Below are 16,711 nucleotides of genomic sequence, written 5' to 3'. Positions count from 1 at the left end.
AGGTGAGGGGAAAAAAAAAAGAGGAACAGAGAGAGAAAAGGTTGACCTGTCCAAGCAGAGGCCAGGGTTAGAAACCAAGGCACTCGATGGCAGGTCGAGTCCATTCCCTGAAGTCAGTGGCTCTCACATCATCTGCCTGTTGGTGAGCTTGTGAACACAGATGGTGGCTGGAGAGGGGGTACCCTGAAGTGTTGGATTTGGCGGGTCTGGGGTGGCTCTTGAGAACGTGCATTTCTTTATAAGGCGCTGCAGATGCTGCTGCAGCCAAGAGTGGTCCTCAGACCATACTTTCCTCCGTGGGCTCACTTTACATCCCATAAGTTGTGAGCCACATCGGAGCAGGGGCTCACCTGGGTAAGGTACGGTTGCTCTCCATGCCTGTCCACTGGTGCCAACTGGTCACCATTGCAATGCCTGTGGCACCTCATACACATCAAGTAGACGCTGCCTGCATCAGCTTCCGTTTTCCCATGGTACAAGGGAAATGAGATTGGGCCAGTGAAACGTGTGAAGAACCTTTTTTGTAGCGTCTATTTTGGCTAAAGTGTCCCATCCTTTTCCTCTTCTGAACCACTAAATGTAATAAGTGAAACTAAGCGGCACAGAATGGCAAGGAAAACTGTCCCCAAGTCCTTACCCTTCCAAGGAGCCCTTTATGTCCTGGGCAGGGAGTCTGAGGTTGCCTGGCCACGAAGTAAGACCTCCAGGTATCCGTGTTCTCCCCAGACACACACTATGGCCGTTGACATTAGTCAATACCTTCCCAGCTTCGTGAGGGGGATTTAGTTGCTATTCTTTCTTGACAATTAAATGACCATCCTTCCATCACCCACCCCCAAATAATTTCTTCAACTCCTCCTTCTTTATGGTGCAAAATAAACCACTTTAAAGGGGCATTATCCTGTTCATTTTATTTTATTTTTTTCAGATTACTTGGGAACAGAGACGCTATGCTTTTTGAGAAAAGTGGTGGATTGTGGCGCCCCAGGTAGTTAATGAGCTAGAGAACCAAGATCACGTGAACCACCACATTCTAGGTGAGATCCGACTGATGGAAACGAAAGAGCTGGAAGAAACGGATTACTGACAGTTTGTTAGCGTTGAACGTCATGGTCTTACCTATGCACACTAGATCCATAAAACCATACATTCCATAGCAGATCTGAAAAAGGATGTCCTTCCTCTGCCACACTGCATAGGGGCTGAAGGCGGACCAGAGGAGCCAGGTCACACTCGCTATTAAGAACAGGGATCCTAGAATTACAGCGATCATCTGAACTTTCTCAACCAGTGTTATAGAAATGCTTTGCCACTAAAAGAAAAACAGAGGCATGTAAGAAAAAGTGCTGTGGATAATTTAAAAAGAAAAAAAAAAAACATTTTTAGCCCCATGTTTCTCTTCACATTAGACCCTTTTCAATCTGATCGGTCCCCAAATGAATATTTTTCTCCCATTTCATTCAGTGTATAAAAAATAGACCAGTAGATAAAGATTAATGAATTGCCTCAACTTCATTATTTTCAGTAATTCACCACTCTGCAAATTTAATCTAGTTTTATTCCAGATAACCGTACTGAGTGTGAATGGCTGAGGAATATTTAGTACCGAGGAATCACATTGTCATCTTTCACACATGCATGAAATTAAATGCACTCTGAAGAAACATGGTAAGGGCTCCTCTGCCTGGAAATTTATTTTGCTCTTAATACATCTGGCTACTGCAAAAAAGGGAACTATCTCCTTTTGTGAAAAAACATAAAAAGTAAATAAAGAATCTATATAAGAACATCTATGAAAAAGTCATTTAACACACTGAAATAATTATAAGGAAACTATAAAACTGTATGTTATCTGTTATTGTTACATTTCATATGCTCAGATATTACTGGCTATTTATTATCTAATGAGCAATCCATGAAGCCATTCTTGTCAAGATTTAGAATTTGTACTTTAAGGAGTATCTTTGAAACTCACAAACTGTATAAGCAACCACCATTCAGTGGAGACAATAATTTGGTGTCCAAAGCATCAACATTTGAGAGGATTTATTGTACAAATGATGAAAAATCTTTCAAGGGTGTTAACAACTTGAGAGAATTAATTAATCATGTTCTCACTTTTGCATCACTGAGACAGAAACACAACTAGAATTGCTATTATGGTCTGCCAGTAAATCAAGCAATGAAACTCAAAACAACCCGCACAGTCTCCTCATGTGTGAGAGTTGTGGCTGTTACAACATATGGCTTGTCAGAAGAATTGCTAAACAGTTTAAATAACCTTTAAAAAACAAATGAGCTTCAACAGTCAGAATCCACTGGGTGAATCTGACAACCTCCTTAAACTCTTTACTTACCTGGAGTGTGAATATGTGAATTCCCCAGAAAGAAGTCTATCACTACTCATAACTTCCCTCTCTTCCTCATTGCCTCTCTCACCACAAATAAGTTACATATAATGATTTTAAGCGTGATTTGAACCTTTCATATTCTTAAGACACATAAGTCTACATTTGTTAAAGATTAAATATCAAAATGAATTCAAAATACTTCATTCTCTCAAGTCACTTACTGGCTTCTCTTGAGAAAAAAATACACACACAAACCAGAACCAAATGAAAAAGTTTGTGGATTCTATAATGAAGACATTTTAAATCATTTTAATATGAAGATTAATTTATTGAAAAGTGGTTCTTATCTTTATAAATTTGCATGAATAATAACTGAACTAGTCAATATCATTTTATCATATTATTATATCATTACAAATAAATCAGTATTATATTTTGAGCACATTTCTGAAGCTTTATTTTTTTTCCACTGTCTTCCTGACATAACATTAAGCACATTAATTTCAAATGACTAGGCATTTGAATTTTAAACCATTTTAAATTTGGTGTTGCCAGCCAAGTGTGAAGTGTCAGTGTCTGTGGTCTTGTTTAGTTTTGATATCCATTAAAGTCTGCATGAAATACAACAACATAGTAAGCAACACAGAAAACTGCTTCCAACTAATCTTCAACTTAGATGGATGCTAACAGGTCTGTATACACTATGTTAGTCTTTATCAATTTATTAATCACATCACACAGATGAAAACAAAGCATCATTTTAAACCCATGAGGCAAAGGTGTCCAATTTGTGTGCATATGTATGTATGTTTGATTTTCACAGGATGGGCTACAGGTTTCAAAATACATACGCCTGCATCACAGGAGTCAGAAAGTCAAAAGTGTGTGACGAGGGTTCACCAGGAATGCACTCTACATACTGATATCTCTTTTCCTTTTGCCAGGAATCCTTTATGTTCCAGATTCATTATGTAATTTCAGCGGCATTAAATTTGGACAGCTCAATATTGTATAATTAATTATATTTTGCTCCAGTTAAGCTTATTAATTAATTAGTTGATCCAGGCTGCCTGCATGACAATTGAGTAACAGCATAACTGATGGTGGCCGCAGACACCCTTGGGGGCACTTGGATTTGGGAGAACTGGTGGGGCTGGTTTTATGGTGCTGTGGTGCATCGTGGGACAAGGAAGCTGGTGACTCTGGGTCTCAGAGTCAGCTGACTGCCAAGACAGGGAGGCCGTGCTCAGGCAGCAGGCTTCCCAAACATGAGGCTCAGCTGTGCCTTGACAAGAAAGGTGAATGAACAACAAGACAGACTTACTAGAAATAAGAAGCATATGGTATCACTTATATTTGGAATCTTAAAAAAAAAAAAAAAAAACCTTGATACAAATGAACTTATATACAAAACAGAAATAGGCCCACAGTCATAGAAAACAAATTTATGGTTACCAAAGGGGAAGGGTGGGGGTGGGAAGGGATAAATTAGGAGGTTGGGATTAAAATATACACACTATTATACTTAAAATAGATAACCAGCAAGGACCTACTATATAACACAGAGAAGTGTACTCAATATTTTGCAGTGAACTATAAGGAAAAAGAGTCTGAAAAGAACAAATATATGCATATGTATAACTGAATCACTTTACTGTACAAATGAAGCTAAAACAACATTGTAAGTCAACTATACCCCAACAAGAGAAAAAGGAAATATTGATGCTTCACACTTGTTTGGTGTTACCAGATTTAAAATGGTTTAAAATTCAAATGCCTGGCTGTTTGCAATCAGTGCATTTAAAATTATATCAGGAAGCTAGGATAAAAAAGAACAACTCTTGATTACAATACACCTGGAGGCTCAATTATTTACTATCATAGAAATGATTTTTTAGTGGTGGATATAAGAAGTAATTTGAGACTTTTGAAGTTTATTTTTAAAGAAGGACAAACTGTTCAAAATCTGCAATGAGCTCCCTGCAATTTTGGTTTTCTGTTACTTCGCTAATAGTGCAAATGTGCATGCAAGTGTGTCTGAAACTGCATGTATATTCTTCACATGCTGATGAACCTTAAAATTGGTACTATTTCACTGAATAGCTAATGAGGACAAACCATTACTGAAATTAAATTTATGAAACCAATTATGAACTTAGAGATTGCCCTTTGAACACTGACACCATCTTGATAATTTCTTCACCCATTGTATAGCGCTCTCTTATTTTTACCATTATGTACAAAAAGTGGGATTTTTCACATTCTTCCCCTAGGAAAAATACTACTACTTCCCACCACAAGGAAATACTCCTTGCCCTGGAAGACACTCATTATCTACCAGGCTCAGCCTAAAGGAACTGTGTTAATGGACCATTAGCTTGGACAATATAAACAGTAGACAAGTGTCTTGGGGCATCTCTCTCTACCACAAGGATACTGAAGGCCTGGACGGCAGTTTGTAAGGCACTTCTGAATCCTGAACAAAATTTGTCAACTGCTGAGCACACTTTTTTTCTCCTCTAAAACTTCATACATAAGTATGTATATATATATATTTTCACTTAAATGTCTTCCCAAGTTTGGAAAGGAAAGTAACAATAATCAGATTGGTTTAAAGCCAATAATTGCTGTTATTTTCTTTCAGTCTATAATATGTGAATATGTATGACTCTTTTATATTCCTGAAAAGCTGTTCACCTCTACACAGCTATTCAACCTATTGTTTCTAGAAAAAATGGGACCAATTGGTTCCTGTTTGGGAAGTTCTTCTAATTTAGTGTACTAGAAGAAGTAATTTAATATTCATGCCCTGTATTTATCCAGGACTAATATGTGTCAGGCACTTTTATAAGAAGTTATACATATTAACTCATCTAATTCCCCTGGCTACCTTAGGAGGGAGGTACTATTACAATCCCCATTTTAAAGATAAGGAAACAGGTAGAGAGAGGCTTAACAATTGCTCCAAATTAAAACACCTAGTAAGGACTGGATTTGAGATATAAACCCAGCTAGTCTGGCCTCTAGGTCATGCTCTCAACCCTGTTACTATTCTGTGTAATAATTTCATTGAGCTCTGATAACAGTTAATTGCATGCACGCATGCATGCATGCTAAGTCGCTTCAGTCGTGTCCGACTCTGTGCGACCCCATGGACAGCAGCCCACCAGGCTTCTCTGTCCACAGGATTCTCTAGGCAAGAACACTGGAGTGGGTTGCCATGTCCTTCTTTTATACTCCATCATTTCAGTGCCATGGCAGTTTTTTGATAAAAGCTTCAAGACTGTCTTTTCTGGTCTACTGAGACAGCTTTCTAGCTGCATAGGCAGCTGTGAGTCACTCACTGATCCTCTATTTAACTCCCAAATCTATGCTTCTAACGAAAGAAAACCTGCCCCCATTGGGCTGGACTCTGAGCTCCATTAAGGAGGCTAAATATTTGGTTCAGCACATATTCCCAGGGCCTGGCACATAACTGTTGCAGGAAGGATGGAAGAAAGGGATGGAAGAATATCACAAGGAAGACAGGGAAGAAGGGAAGAAAGAGGGAGGAAGGAAGGAAGCAAGGTAGGGAAGGAGGGAGGAAAGGAGGAAGGGAGGGAGAGGGGAGAGAGAGGTATACTCCTCAATTCAGCTTCATCTGATTCTCTGTATTCTCCCAAAGGCTGTGTACCTTTTAATTAGGTCCCTTCTCTGCTTTTGAGCCCGTTCTCACTTGATGAAACCTCTCATCCATCCACAACTTGCTGTGATGCCGGCTCTTCTAAAAAGGCAGCCCCCTCCTGCCCCTTCTCTTCTAAGCAGAATTCCTCCTTATGGACCCCAAGAGCCACTCTGTATACTTCTGATTAGCATGGATTTCTTTCATTGGACTCCCATGTTGTCTTGGAATCCTATTGTCCACACATTGCATGACATGATAGCAGAAGCTAAGTCTCACCTCCCGTTGTGTTCACCAAAGAGCAGAATGCACCTAGTCAATGCTTTAAATACACCATACCTGACTTTAGTTTCCATCACCTAACTGATTGCCAGATAAACATTCTCTCCACATCCATTCTGTCATTGCCGACAGGATAAAGTTCAGCTCTGGCGAAGCCACCAGTGAGTAAAGAAGTGAGAATTTAAACTCAGATTTGTTTCCAAAGCCTGACTTCTTTCTTAAGTGTCTGCCTCTGCATACTGTCTGCTTTTCACATCTTCTGTCTATTTAAACTGACCCATCCTACACCTAAAAGCAAAACCAAAGAGGACATGGCTATACCTACCTAAAGGTAACTCTAGGGATGAAAAAAGTCAACAAATGCAAAAAGCAGATCAGCAGAATACCAACTAAACCTGACCAATAGCTTTTCAAATGGGATCGATCCTCACATACTTCTTCAGTATGAAAGTTGCAATTCGTTAAATGAATATTGGGCTTTCCTTGTAGCTCAGATGGCAAAGAATCCACCTGCAATATATGAAACCCAAGTTCAACCCCTGGGTCAGGAAGATTCCCCTGGAGAAGGAAATGGCAACACACACCAGTATTCTTGCTTGGTGGGCTACACGACTGAAGGACTAAGCACATATACATACACGTAAATGAATATTAACATAATGATGACATGCTAATGGAATTATACTTCTTTAATTTTAACAAAGTTTGGAAGGAATTAAATAAACTCATACTGGAAACTTTTTAACATTCTCTTTATATATAACTGTTCAGAGATGTACCAAGTAAGGTCCATCGGTGCTAGAAAGACACAGACAAGTGTGTGTGGCCCCAAACGGGATATGATATTGTGTGAGGGTCCATATTGGTTTGGTATCCCCTTCATGGGAAACTTGATAAGTATCCCAATAATTTCTATAGACTGCTCTGAAACCATGGCACTAACTGTTGCCGTTACCAATGAAATCATACTGCAGCCATGAAATTAAAAGACACTTGCTCCTTGGAAAACAAGCTATGACCAACCTAGAAAGCATATTAAAGAGGAGGGACATTACTTTGCTGACAAAGGTCTTTTTGGTCAAAGCTTTGGTTTTTCCAGTAGTCATGTACAGATGTGAGAGTTGGACCATAAAGAAAGTTCAGTGCCAAAGAATTGATACTTTTGAACTGTGGTGTTGGAGAAGACTCTTGAGAGTCCCTTGGACTACGAGGATATCAAACCAGTTAATCTTAAAGGAAATCAATTCTGAATACTCATTGGAAGGACTGATGTTGAAGCTCCAATACTTTGGCCACCTGATTGGAAAAGCTGACTCACTGGTAAAGACCCTGATGCTGGGAAAGACTGAAGGCAGAAAGAGACGAGGTTGACAGAGGATGAGATGGTTGGATGGCATCACTGACTCAATGGACATGAGTTTGAACAAGCTCTGGGAGATGGTGAAAGTCAGGGGAGCCTGGTGTGCTGCAGTCCATGGGGTTGCAAAGAGTCGGACACGACGGAGCGACTGAACAACAGTACAATCACAGGTGTATTACTGTCTTCAGACAAAAAAGGATGGAAGAAAAAGCCAGGAATTTTCTTTAAAGAAATGATGGGAGCCCAAGCCATGACGAGATCGAGTCCCCTCCTTGTATAAATCACTTCTAGCCAGTAAAATGAGAACCAGAGAAAGGCGTGCACTCTATCAGGCCTCCAGGAAGCTGTTTAGAATGATGTGTTCCTGTCATTCTGTTGTCTGAAAGAGTTAATGCAGCCTCTCAATTTAGAACCAATTTCCTCCCTGAAAATAGCACGTGCTCAGAGGGAATGAGGCTAAACTCAGAGAAAGTAGAGTGTTTCAGGGTCCATTAAATCATTCAGTCTGAAGCACTGCTTCATCTTTGTTTTTACAAGGCAGGTCAGATATGAATCACAGCTAATAGATTTGCAGAACAGTGATTTATAACATGCAGTGTGACAGGTGGTATTACTTACCAATGTCACAGGAGAAAACACCTGTTCTTAAGAAGGGTCCTCTACAGAAAAGTGAATTCAGCGAAAACCCATTTTCAATCATCTTTAGATGGTGTTTAAATTGAACCACTAAAGTTGGAATTTGAAACGCTGGCAGAAAACATCTCAATGTGTAATCAATTTGACAGGCGGATAAAACATTCAGTTAATTATATGCCTATTCTTTGAAGACTCTCATTTATAGGTTGCATATTAAAAATGATTTCATGGCTTAATATGAGTCTTCTCTGTGAGAAAAGCATTTTCATAAATTTGTCAGACCTGAGATAAATGTCATGCAAGAGAAATTTGCTTTGTGTGAGAAAGGTGAAATCTAAACAACCTAGGAAAAATAATTAGGGGAACACAAAACTGCTTCTTTTAAATGTTAATAAAATCGATAAAACTCTAGAAAAACTAACCAAGAAATGAAAGAGGAAATGTGATGACTGATGTTACAGAGGAAAAGAACACTAAGAGGACACTGTAGACAATTTTATGCCAATGGATTCAATTACAAATATGAAATAGACAAATTCTCTGGAGAAAACAGACTTACCAAAACTGACTCAAGATGAAATAGAATGTATAGAAATAGAATAATACTATATAAAATAAATTGAATTTTTAATCCAAAGCCTTCCACAAACAAATGAACAAACATCTCCAGGACCAGATAGTTTGACTGGAGAATTTTATCAAACATTTAGAAAATAAAATGTGAATTTTACACATATTCTTTCAGAAAATAAAGGAGGACAGAATATTTCCTAACTCGTTTCATGAGGTCAGCATCAACCAGGTACCAAAACCTGACAAAAACATTACAAGAAAAAAAAAAAAAACTTTCAGACCATACTCCTTATGAGCATAGATGAAAAAAAAAAATCCTCTATAAAATATTAGCAAATCAAATCCATCAATATATAAATATAATAATGCAGCATGAGTGACATTCACTACTTTTGGTCTTTGTACCCTTTTCTTTAATAATTAAAGTAGTTGTAAAATGTATGTTTTGTTTTTGTTCAGTTGCTAAGTTCTGTCGGACACATTGAGACTTCATGGACTAGCCCACCATGCTCCTCTGTCCATGGCATTTTTCCAGGCAGGAAATATTAGAGTGGTTGCCGTTTCCTTCTCCAGGGGGTCTTCCAGGATCAGGGATTGAACCCAAGTCCCCTGCACTGGAGGTGGATTCTTTACCACTGAGCCACCAGGGAAGCCAGCACGAGGCGTACTTGATGGACCACAAACAAGATGTCTTAGCATTCCGTGTACTTCAAAATGTGCACACTTCCTAGGATGAGTGTCCAGAACTATGTGCCTGGGTCCTTGGATTATGAAGTAGGAGAGAAATATTCTTCCCCCAGGAAGGAAACCTCTGAGAGAAGGCGGACCCTAAGAAGATTTCCCTCCAGTGTTGACAGTCATCCCAGTTTTCCGCATGACAACTCGCGTCACATGGAGTTTACACATGAATGGGCAAAGCTATGGTTTTTCCAGTGGTCAATGTCAGTTGGACCATAAAGAAAGCTGAGTGCCAAAGAGTTGATGCTTTTGAACTGTGGTGTTGGAGAAGACTCTTGAGAGTCCCTTGGACTAGAAGGAGATCCAACCAGTCTATCCTAAAAGAAATCAGTCCTGAACATTCATTGGAAGACTGATGCTAAAGCTGAAACTCCAATACTTTTGCCACCTGATGTGAAGAACTGACTCATTTGAAAAGACCCTGATGCTGGGAAAGATTGAAGGTGAGAGGAAAAGGGGATGACAAAGGATGAGATGGTTGGATGGCATCACTGTCGCAATGGACATGAGTTTGAGTGAATTCCAGGAGTTGGTGATGGACAGGGAGGCCTGGCGTGCTGCAGTCCATGGGTTCATGAAGAATCAGACATGATTGAGCGACTGAACTGAACTGAACTGAACTGAACTGAGGCAAGGCTGCCCTTTGACTTTAACTCCAGGAGAATAGTCTTGGATGAATCAGGAAAAAAAAAATGTTAAACTGGTCTGAGGCCACGTGGAACAGCAAAGGGACCAAAAATTCAGGGCTGGGCCAGAGTGATCAGATAAGCATGGCAAGTTTGAAAATTCAAGTCCGGGATGAGAGGAACAAAGAAAAAGCTTCATCACTAAGTAAGAAGCAGGACCAGCAGAGCCCACAGACATGGAGTAGGGAGGGAAGCCAAACAGGAGAAGTGCCTGTGAATGGCCAGAGAGATGGACACTAACTCATCTGTCAGATGAGCCTTTCCACATTATCTGTCCAGAAAAACCCTTCTAACCAAAGCTGCCCTCTATTCAGATCCCAAGTCTTTGTAAATGGAAGCTGAAGACCATCCTATCTAGCTGTCTCCAGAGTCATAGGAAGATGAAAGATCAAAGGAGCAGAAAGTGTGAAGTTTTTTTTATAAGAGATGAGTATCGTTAGATGTAAGGTTTTGTCTCACTGAAAAAAATCTCTCAAGTGACTTGGTATTAACAGGAGCAACAGCTTTTTAAACTAATTTGTGCTAGGTCACTTCAGTCGTGTCTGACTCTGCGACCCTATGGACTGTAGTGGCCCTCCAGGCTCCTTTGTCCATGGGCTTCTCCAGGCAAGAATACTGGAGTGAGCTGCCATGCCCTCCTCCAGGGCATCTTCCTGACCCAGGGATTGAACCCACATCTCTTTATATCTCCTGCATTGGCAGGCAGGTTGTTTACCACAAGGCCACAAGCTAGTATTTTGTTAGCAACTGTAGGGTATGGAGTCTACATGAAGATACCAAAGATTCTGGATCTCACTTAAGAAAATGCATATTTACTCCTGCATTTTATTTGTCTAATTCTTTCTGAACCATCCATATCTCGTCCCTCAAGGTAATCTCTTGTTCAACTGTTTTGATTGTTGTAGATGTCCATACTTGTCAAAGGCATGTTGATCCAGATTTAACTTTGCAAATGTTCAAATAAAAATACACTTCAGCTCTTCAGTGTTCAAGACCTTATACTGCCCTTTCCCTCTCTGTGTTAATTCTTTCTTGCAACAAAAGCAGGTGCTATCCATTATTTCAAAGCAGGGAAATTTGCCTCAAGTGTCAACTGTCTAATATAGTTAATCTCAATAACTAGATTTTATCCCATATGAATTAAAAGTGTATGCCTGCATATAAAGCACTTTTGTTTCAATACTCTTCTCAATATTTGGTACTCATAATGTTTGAACGGGCTTCCCAGGTGGTGCAACAGTAAAGAACCCACCTGCCAATACAGGAGACCGAAGAGATGCAAATTTGATACCTGGATCGGGAAGATTCCCTGGAATAGGCAATGGCAACCCACTCCAGTACCCTTGCCTGGAAAATCCCATGGACAGAGGAACCAGCTTGGTTGTGGGTTGCAGTCCATGAAGGTCATGACTGAGCGACTGAGCATGCATGTATTAGCACAATGTTTGAACACACACTGCCCAGGGCATCTCTAAGTAATTAGTAGGTGGTCACAATCGTATTTACTTGTTCTCTCCACGAATTGAAAGCTACCTTTGTTAATGGAACTAAAACTCTCAATGGGCTGTTACTGTCTTCAGCCTTGCTTTGGGGACAGGATTTGCATGGAAAGCAACTACCTTCTCATTTGAAATATTCAGTTCATGCAGACTGATAAAAGAAACATTCACATCCTGAGGTACAGGGAAGTCATTCGGCTTATACTTGAGTCGACGTGAATTTTATGCTACCTAAAACATCCTGTTTGTGGCCCATCAAACACACGTTGCAAACCTGCTTTAATTATTAAAGAAAAGGGTACACTGAGGAGCAGAAGAGAATGTCCATGCTAAATATAAAGATTAAGTGCCTCCCTTCCTGAGGTGCCAGTGCTGGTCCTCCTTTGATGATAAGACTGTCTTCCAGGTGCCAAGGCCATACTGACTGGCTGTGGACATCCTGATCTGTTTTTCTTGAAACCTTCCAGGAATGTATTCCTGACTTGTTTCATTCTCTTTGTTCTGACAAGCAGGAAAACCGTGCTTCTCTGGAGCAGTTCCTTGGAGTTAGATGACAGGGTCTCTCCTGAGATATAGTCTTCAATTTATCTCAGATAAAGCTCTTTTCTATTCTTACCATAGATGGTTTATTGGTTATTTTCATTGAGAAGACTGAACACCGTATACTCTCCTGGGGGTCAGAACAGTACCCCCTGATCGTTAAGGACCAGAGCATGAATCAAAATCACCTCTTCTGTAACTGATGCAGTCTTTACACAGTGGTTTTCCTTGGCTATGGGGGGACTGGTTCCAAAAGAGAACTGGAATTGGCTGTTCTACCACATCAGTTACTCTTCTCCTAAGGACCTCAGTGGTCTTCACTGTAAAATGACATCTGACATAGTTGTCTCAGATAACTGTATGGACATCTTCACACTTAGCACTCCTTCCTTAGTTGGGTTCTAGAGACTGAGGCAGCGGCTCACCCCAGGGGATTCCCCAGCAACCACATCTGTGCACACATCACTCTCAAAGTGCAGAGCAGAGACGCGCTTCACAATCTGAAGCCACAAAAGCATAAAGAGGAAGGTAATGTGCTGGGGGGTTTTGACGCATCAGTAGAAGTTCATTAGGCAGAAAAGAACGTGCCAGACAGAAGACCAAGCACCTCTCTCTCTTTGGCTACAGGTTTTGCTTTAATTTCATTTTATCATTCTTTCACCTGTCTTTTATAACAGATTTTAGTTCAATTCTCACACTTAGTTTTGTAAGCCAACAGCAGTCAAATAGTGACTTTTTAGGCCATTAATGTAAACATTTGAGTATAATACTTGGCTTCCACCTCAAATAGCCCATAGTCTACTTGAGGGATGAGACCAATGCATGAGCAACAGGGGAATCAAGCAATACAGCATGCAATTTAGCCATCAACTGTGCAGAAGAGACTGTGAGTTTCATGATGGGAATTAGGTGGGCAGACATCAACACAAATTCAAGCGACCCAGAACGGCTCCCTGGCCTGCCTGTGAGTGACAGGGGAAATGTGGAGATGTAAAAGTCTGACATGAGATGTTTCAGGAGGAGCAACCTGAGCAAGGCTCCAAGGTGAAGGAAAGAACAAGGGATGCTTCTGGGGTCCCCGATCTAAAGGCAGGCTGTATTCGCAGGACCCCAGAAGAATCGTTTGAGAAGTGATGTTGCTCTACAATCTGAGACACAGAACATCCAGCAATATGACTAACTTTCTCCCTATTAAGTCCCATCGATACATGGTGATCGGTTTACACGTCTGCTTCCCCGACTTCGCTGGGAGCTCTGTGCAGGCAGGGACAAAACCTTATCAATGTCTGAATCCTTGTCACTTGGCACTGTGCCTGGCACATCATCAGAACTCACACTGAGTCAGTGAAGGAGACTTAGTTCTGCTTTATCTCTTTATGTGAGTGATTTGTTTTGACAGCATGAAAGGATCCCAAAGTCACTGTAACTTTCTGGTCTAGTTCCCAACCAAGGATGATTTTTGCCCACCTTCTCCCCTGGGGACATTTGACAGAATTTGGAGACATTTTCAGTTATCATCACTGGAAATGGTGCCCCTGGCATCTAGGAAGTAAAAGCCAGGGGAGCTGCTTACATCCTACAGTGTACAAGTCAGCCCCACAAAATTATCAGTCCCCAAATGTCGATAGTGCCAAGGTCGAGAAACTAGTCTCTCACACTTAAGACTGAAATAGACACTGTGTTTGGATTGTGGGTATTTTAGCTGTACTCTCTTCTGAACTTAAAGCATGCTTATCTTAAAAAAAAAAAAAGAAAGAAAGAAAGAAAATGAGAGGGAAAAAGCTTGATTCTTCTCAAGATAATTCAATGTAGTTTCCTGAGAAACCTAACAGCGGTGATGCCCAAAGTGTGTCAGGGGTCATCTCATCAGCCAGCCAACTGCATTACATGGTGACTCAGCTGGAAAATTCGTGAGAAACGGTGCGGGGAGGACAATGTCAGACGGTGACTAATGTGCCAATTAAAAAAAAAAAATTCCAATTCCTTGTGATTCTGCATGGAATAACCTACAGGCATCTATTAACCCAGCATGCTAAGTTTTGAAATGAATGACAGATGATTCAGTGAAGCATTGATAGAGGAAGGAAAAGCATGTTGCTAAGGAAGGGTTTCTGTGTAACTCCAGATACAGAGGGAGGTACGGAAGCAAGGAAGGAAGGGTGGGAGTGATGGAAACAAGGAACGGGGTAGGGAGGGAGGGACAGAGGGAGGGAGGGAGGGAGGGAGGGACAGAGGGAGGGAGAGAGAGGGGAAGGATAGATGAGTGGATGGATGGATGACAGGTAGACAAATGAATGGATAGATGCAAAGACAGACTAACTTACCCCCATCCAAGGCCACAGCCAAGGTCACTAAAGCATCCATAATGCTGTATTATCATCCTGCACAGAGTCTCCATACACTGAAGAAACCCAAATTAGCCTTTTCTGGTTTTTGATTAGGAATTAGAAGAAAGTTACTCAACAACTTTAGGGTATTTCTAACATTCTGATACCAAAGAGCTTTTGGATTAGGCACCTCAGAGAGGGAACCTACCCTAGAAACTAAATAATCCTGTGGTCCTGGAGAGAGGAGAGCTCTTCAGATAAGGCAGAAAAGCAAAGATAATCTGGTTTATAGAGAAATGATGGGTGCGGATGAAAGCCATGTCTACTGAGGACAGAGATCAACCTGTTTCAGATTTGAACATGCACAACCAAGAACCTGTCCTTGTAGAAACACATGTGGAAGGAGGCAAAAAGCTGCTCAGAGGCCCTTCATTTTAAGGAAGAGAAAAGAGAGGTCCCAGAAGAGAAGCAAACTGCTAGTCAAGGCCACCAAGCTGGCTGCTGGGACATCAACGTGACCATTGACGTTGGTCCAGCCACTCTGCCGTGATGCCTCTGAACTTACCCTGAAACCTCTCCTCTCTCATCTTGGGCCATCTCACTCCTATGAGCTAATGTACTGCTGCTGCTGCTGCTGCTAAGTCTCTTCAGTCGTGTCCGACTCTGTGCGACCCCATAGACGGCAGCCCATCAGGCTCCACCGTCCCTGGGATTCTCCAGGCAAGAGCACTGGAGTGGGTTGCCATTTCCTTCTCCAATGCATGAAAGGGAAAAGTGAAAGTGTAGTCGCTCAGTCGTGTCCGACTCTTAGCAACCCCATGGACTGCAGCCTACCAGGCTCCTCCGTCCATGGGATTTTCCAAGCAAGAGTACTGGAGTGGGGTGCCATCGCCTTCTCCGATGAGCTAATGTACTAGTCACTCTTAACTCTTCCTCATCAAGCCCACGGATCCAGCCCATAACTCATGATAGTGGTAGAAACCCCCTGCCCCACGACCCACAATGTCAGAGGCAACTCAGGGAGGATCCTCAACACTGGCCAGGGACCTGCCTACAGGTCAGGTGTTCACTAAGCTGCTCCTCTACTTCTTAGGAAATCTCAGTCTATCCTGAGAAATGTTCCAAAATGATGCACATTGCAGAAGAGATGAATATTAAATTATTCACATGACAGATGACCTAGCTTTTAAGCCACTTCATTTATGAATAGGATTTATCTAAGAGGAGATGTGAAGGCAACTTTTCCAGAGCTTTCCCTTCCCCAAGAAATGCTTAGAGTGAAAAAAAGTAAGTAGTTTAGGGAAAAGAGAAGGGCTTGAGGGAAGCATTATTGATTTTTTTTTGGGGGGGGGAAATTAGATTACCATATTACTGCTTTTTAGAAGGCTGTATGTGTGCGTGCATCATGTCTGACTCTTTGCAACCCCATGGACTACAGCCCACCAGGCTCCTCTGTCCATGGGATTTTCTAGGCAAGGATACTGGAGTGGGTTGTCATTTCCTTCTCCAGGGGATCTTCCCAACACAGGGTCTGAACCTGCATATCTATCTCCTGCTTTGGCAGGAGGGTTCTTTACCAGCTAAGCCACCAGGGAAGTCCTTTTAGGAGACTATATCCTTATTAAATAAAAATCTATTCTTCAAAAAACTTCTCTGACAAAAGTTTTATAGTTGGAAGCAGGAAGAATGAATGCCTGAAACTAAGCATGCTTTGCAGACAGTAAAATAAGGCCTCCTGTGCTCCCAAGTAATTAATAAACTATTAAATAGCTACAATATTAAACGTGCTCCTGCTAAAGAAATAAAGCCTAAATCTCTGGCTAAGAGATGGGAGAGGAGGGCAGGTATAGGGCTGCAGTGATGGGCATGGAACTTGGAAGGTCCTGTCTTAACATCTGTCAGGGAAGAGAAAGGGGGCCTGCTGGTGGCAGAACCATCCCCAGGAAGGACAAGCTCTGGAGAAAAGGGAGAGCGGAGAGGATCAGTTCCATTCATTTCCAGAAGGCTTAGCGACCTGGGGCAGAGGAGGGAGCGGTGAAGAGGGGGTCTGCAAAATGA

General features: G+C 41.4%; 1 protein-coding gene across 1 annotated transcript in view; it reads right to left on the bottom strand.

Moving 5' to 3' along the window:
• The window catches only part of MARCHF11 (membrane associated ring-CH-type finger 11), a 114,375-nt gene that overhangs the window by 25,487 nt on the left and 72,177 nt on the right, over positions 1-16,711 (bottom strand). Inside the window, exon 3 of the mRNA XM_068990792.1 lies at positions 1,120-1,312. Coding sequence (XP_068846893.1) covers positions 1,120-1,312 — 193 coding nt within the window. The remainder of the gene's footprint in view (positions 1-1,119; positions 1,313-16,711) is intronic.

The sequence above is a fragment of the Capricornis sumatraensis genome, chromosome 18 (genome assembly GCF_032405125.1).
Source record: "Capricornis sumatraensis isolate serow.1 chromosome 18, serow.2, whole genome shotgun sequence".
In the NCBI taxonomy this organism is placed as follows: domain Eukaryota; kingdom Metazoa; phylum Chordata; class Mammalia; order Artiodactyla; family Bovidae; genus Capricornis; species Capricornis sumatraensis.
Note: the sequence above shows the minus strand (reverse complement) of the source record. Positions and strands in the feature narration are given on the sequence as shown.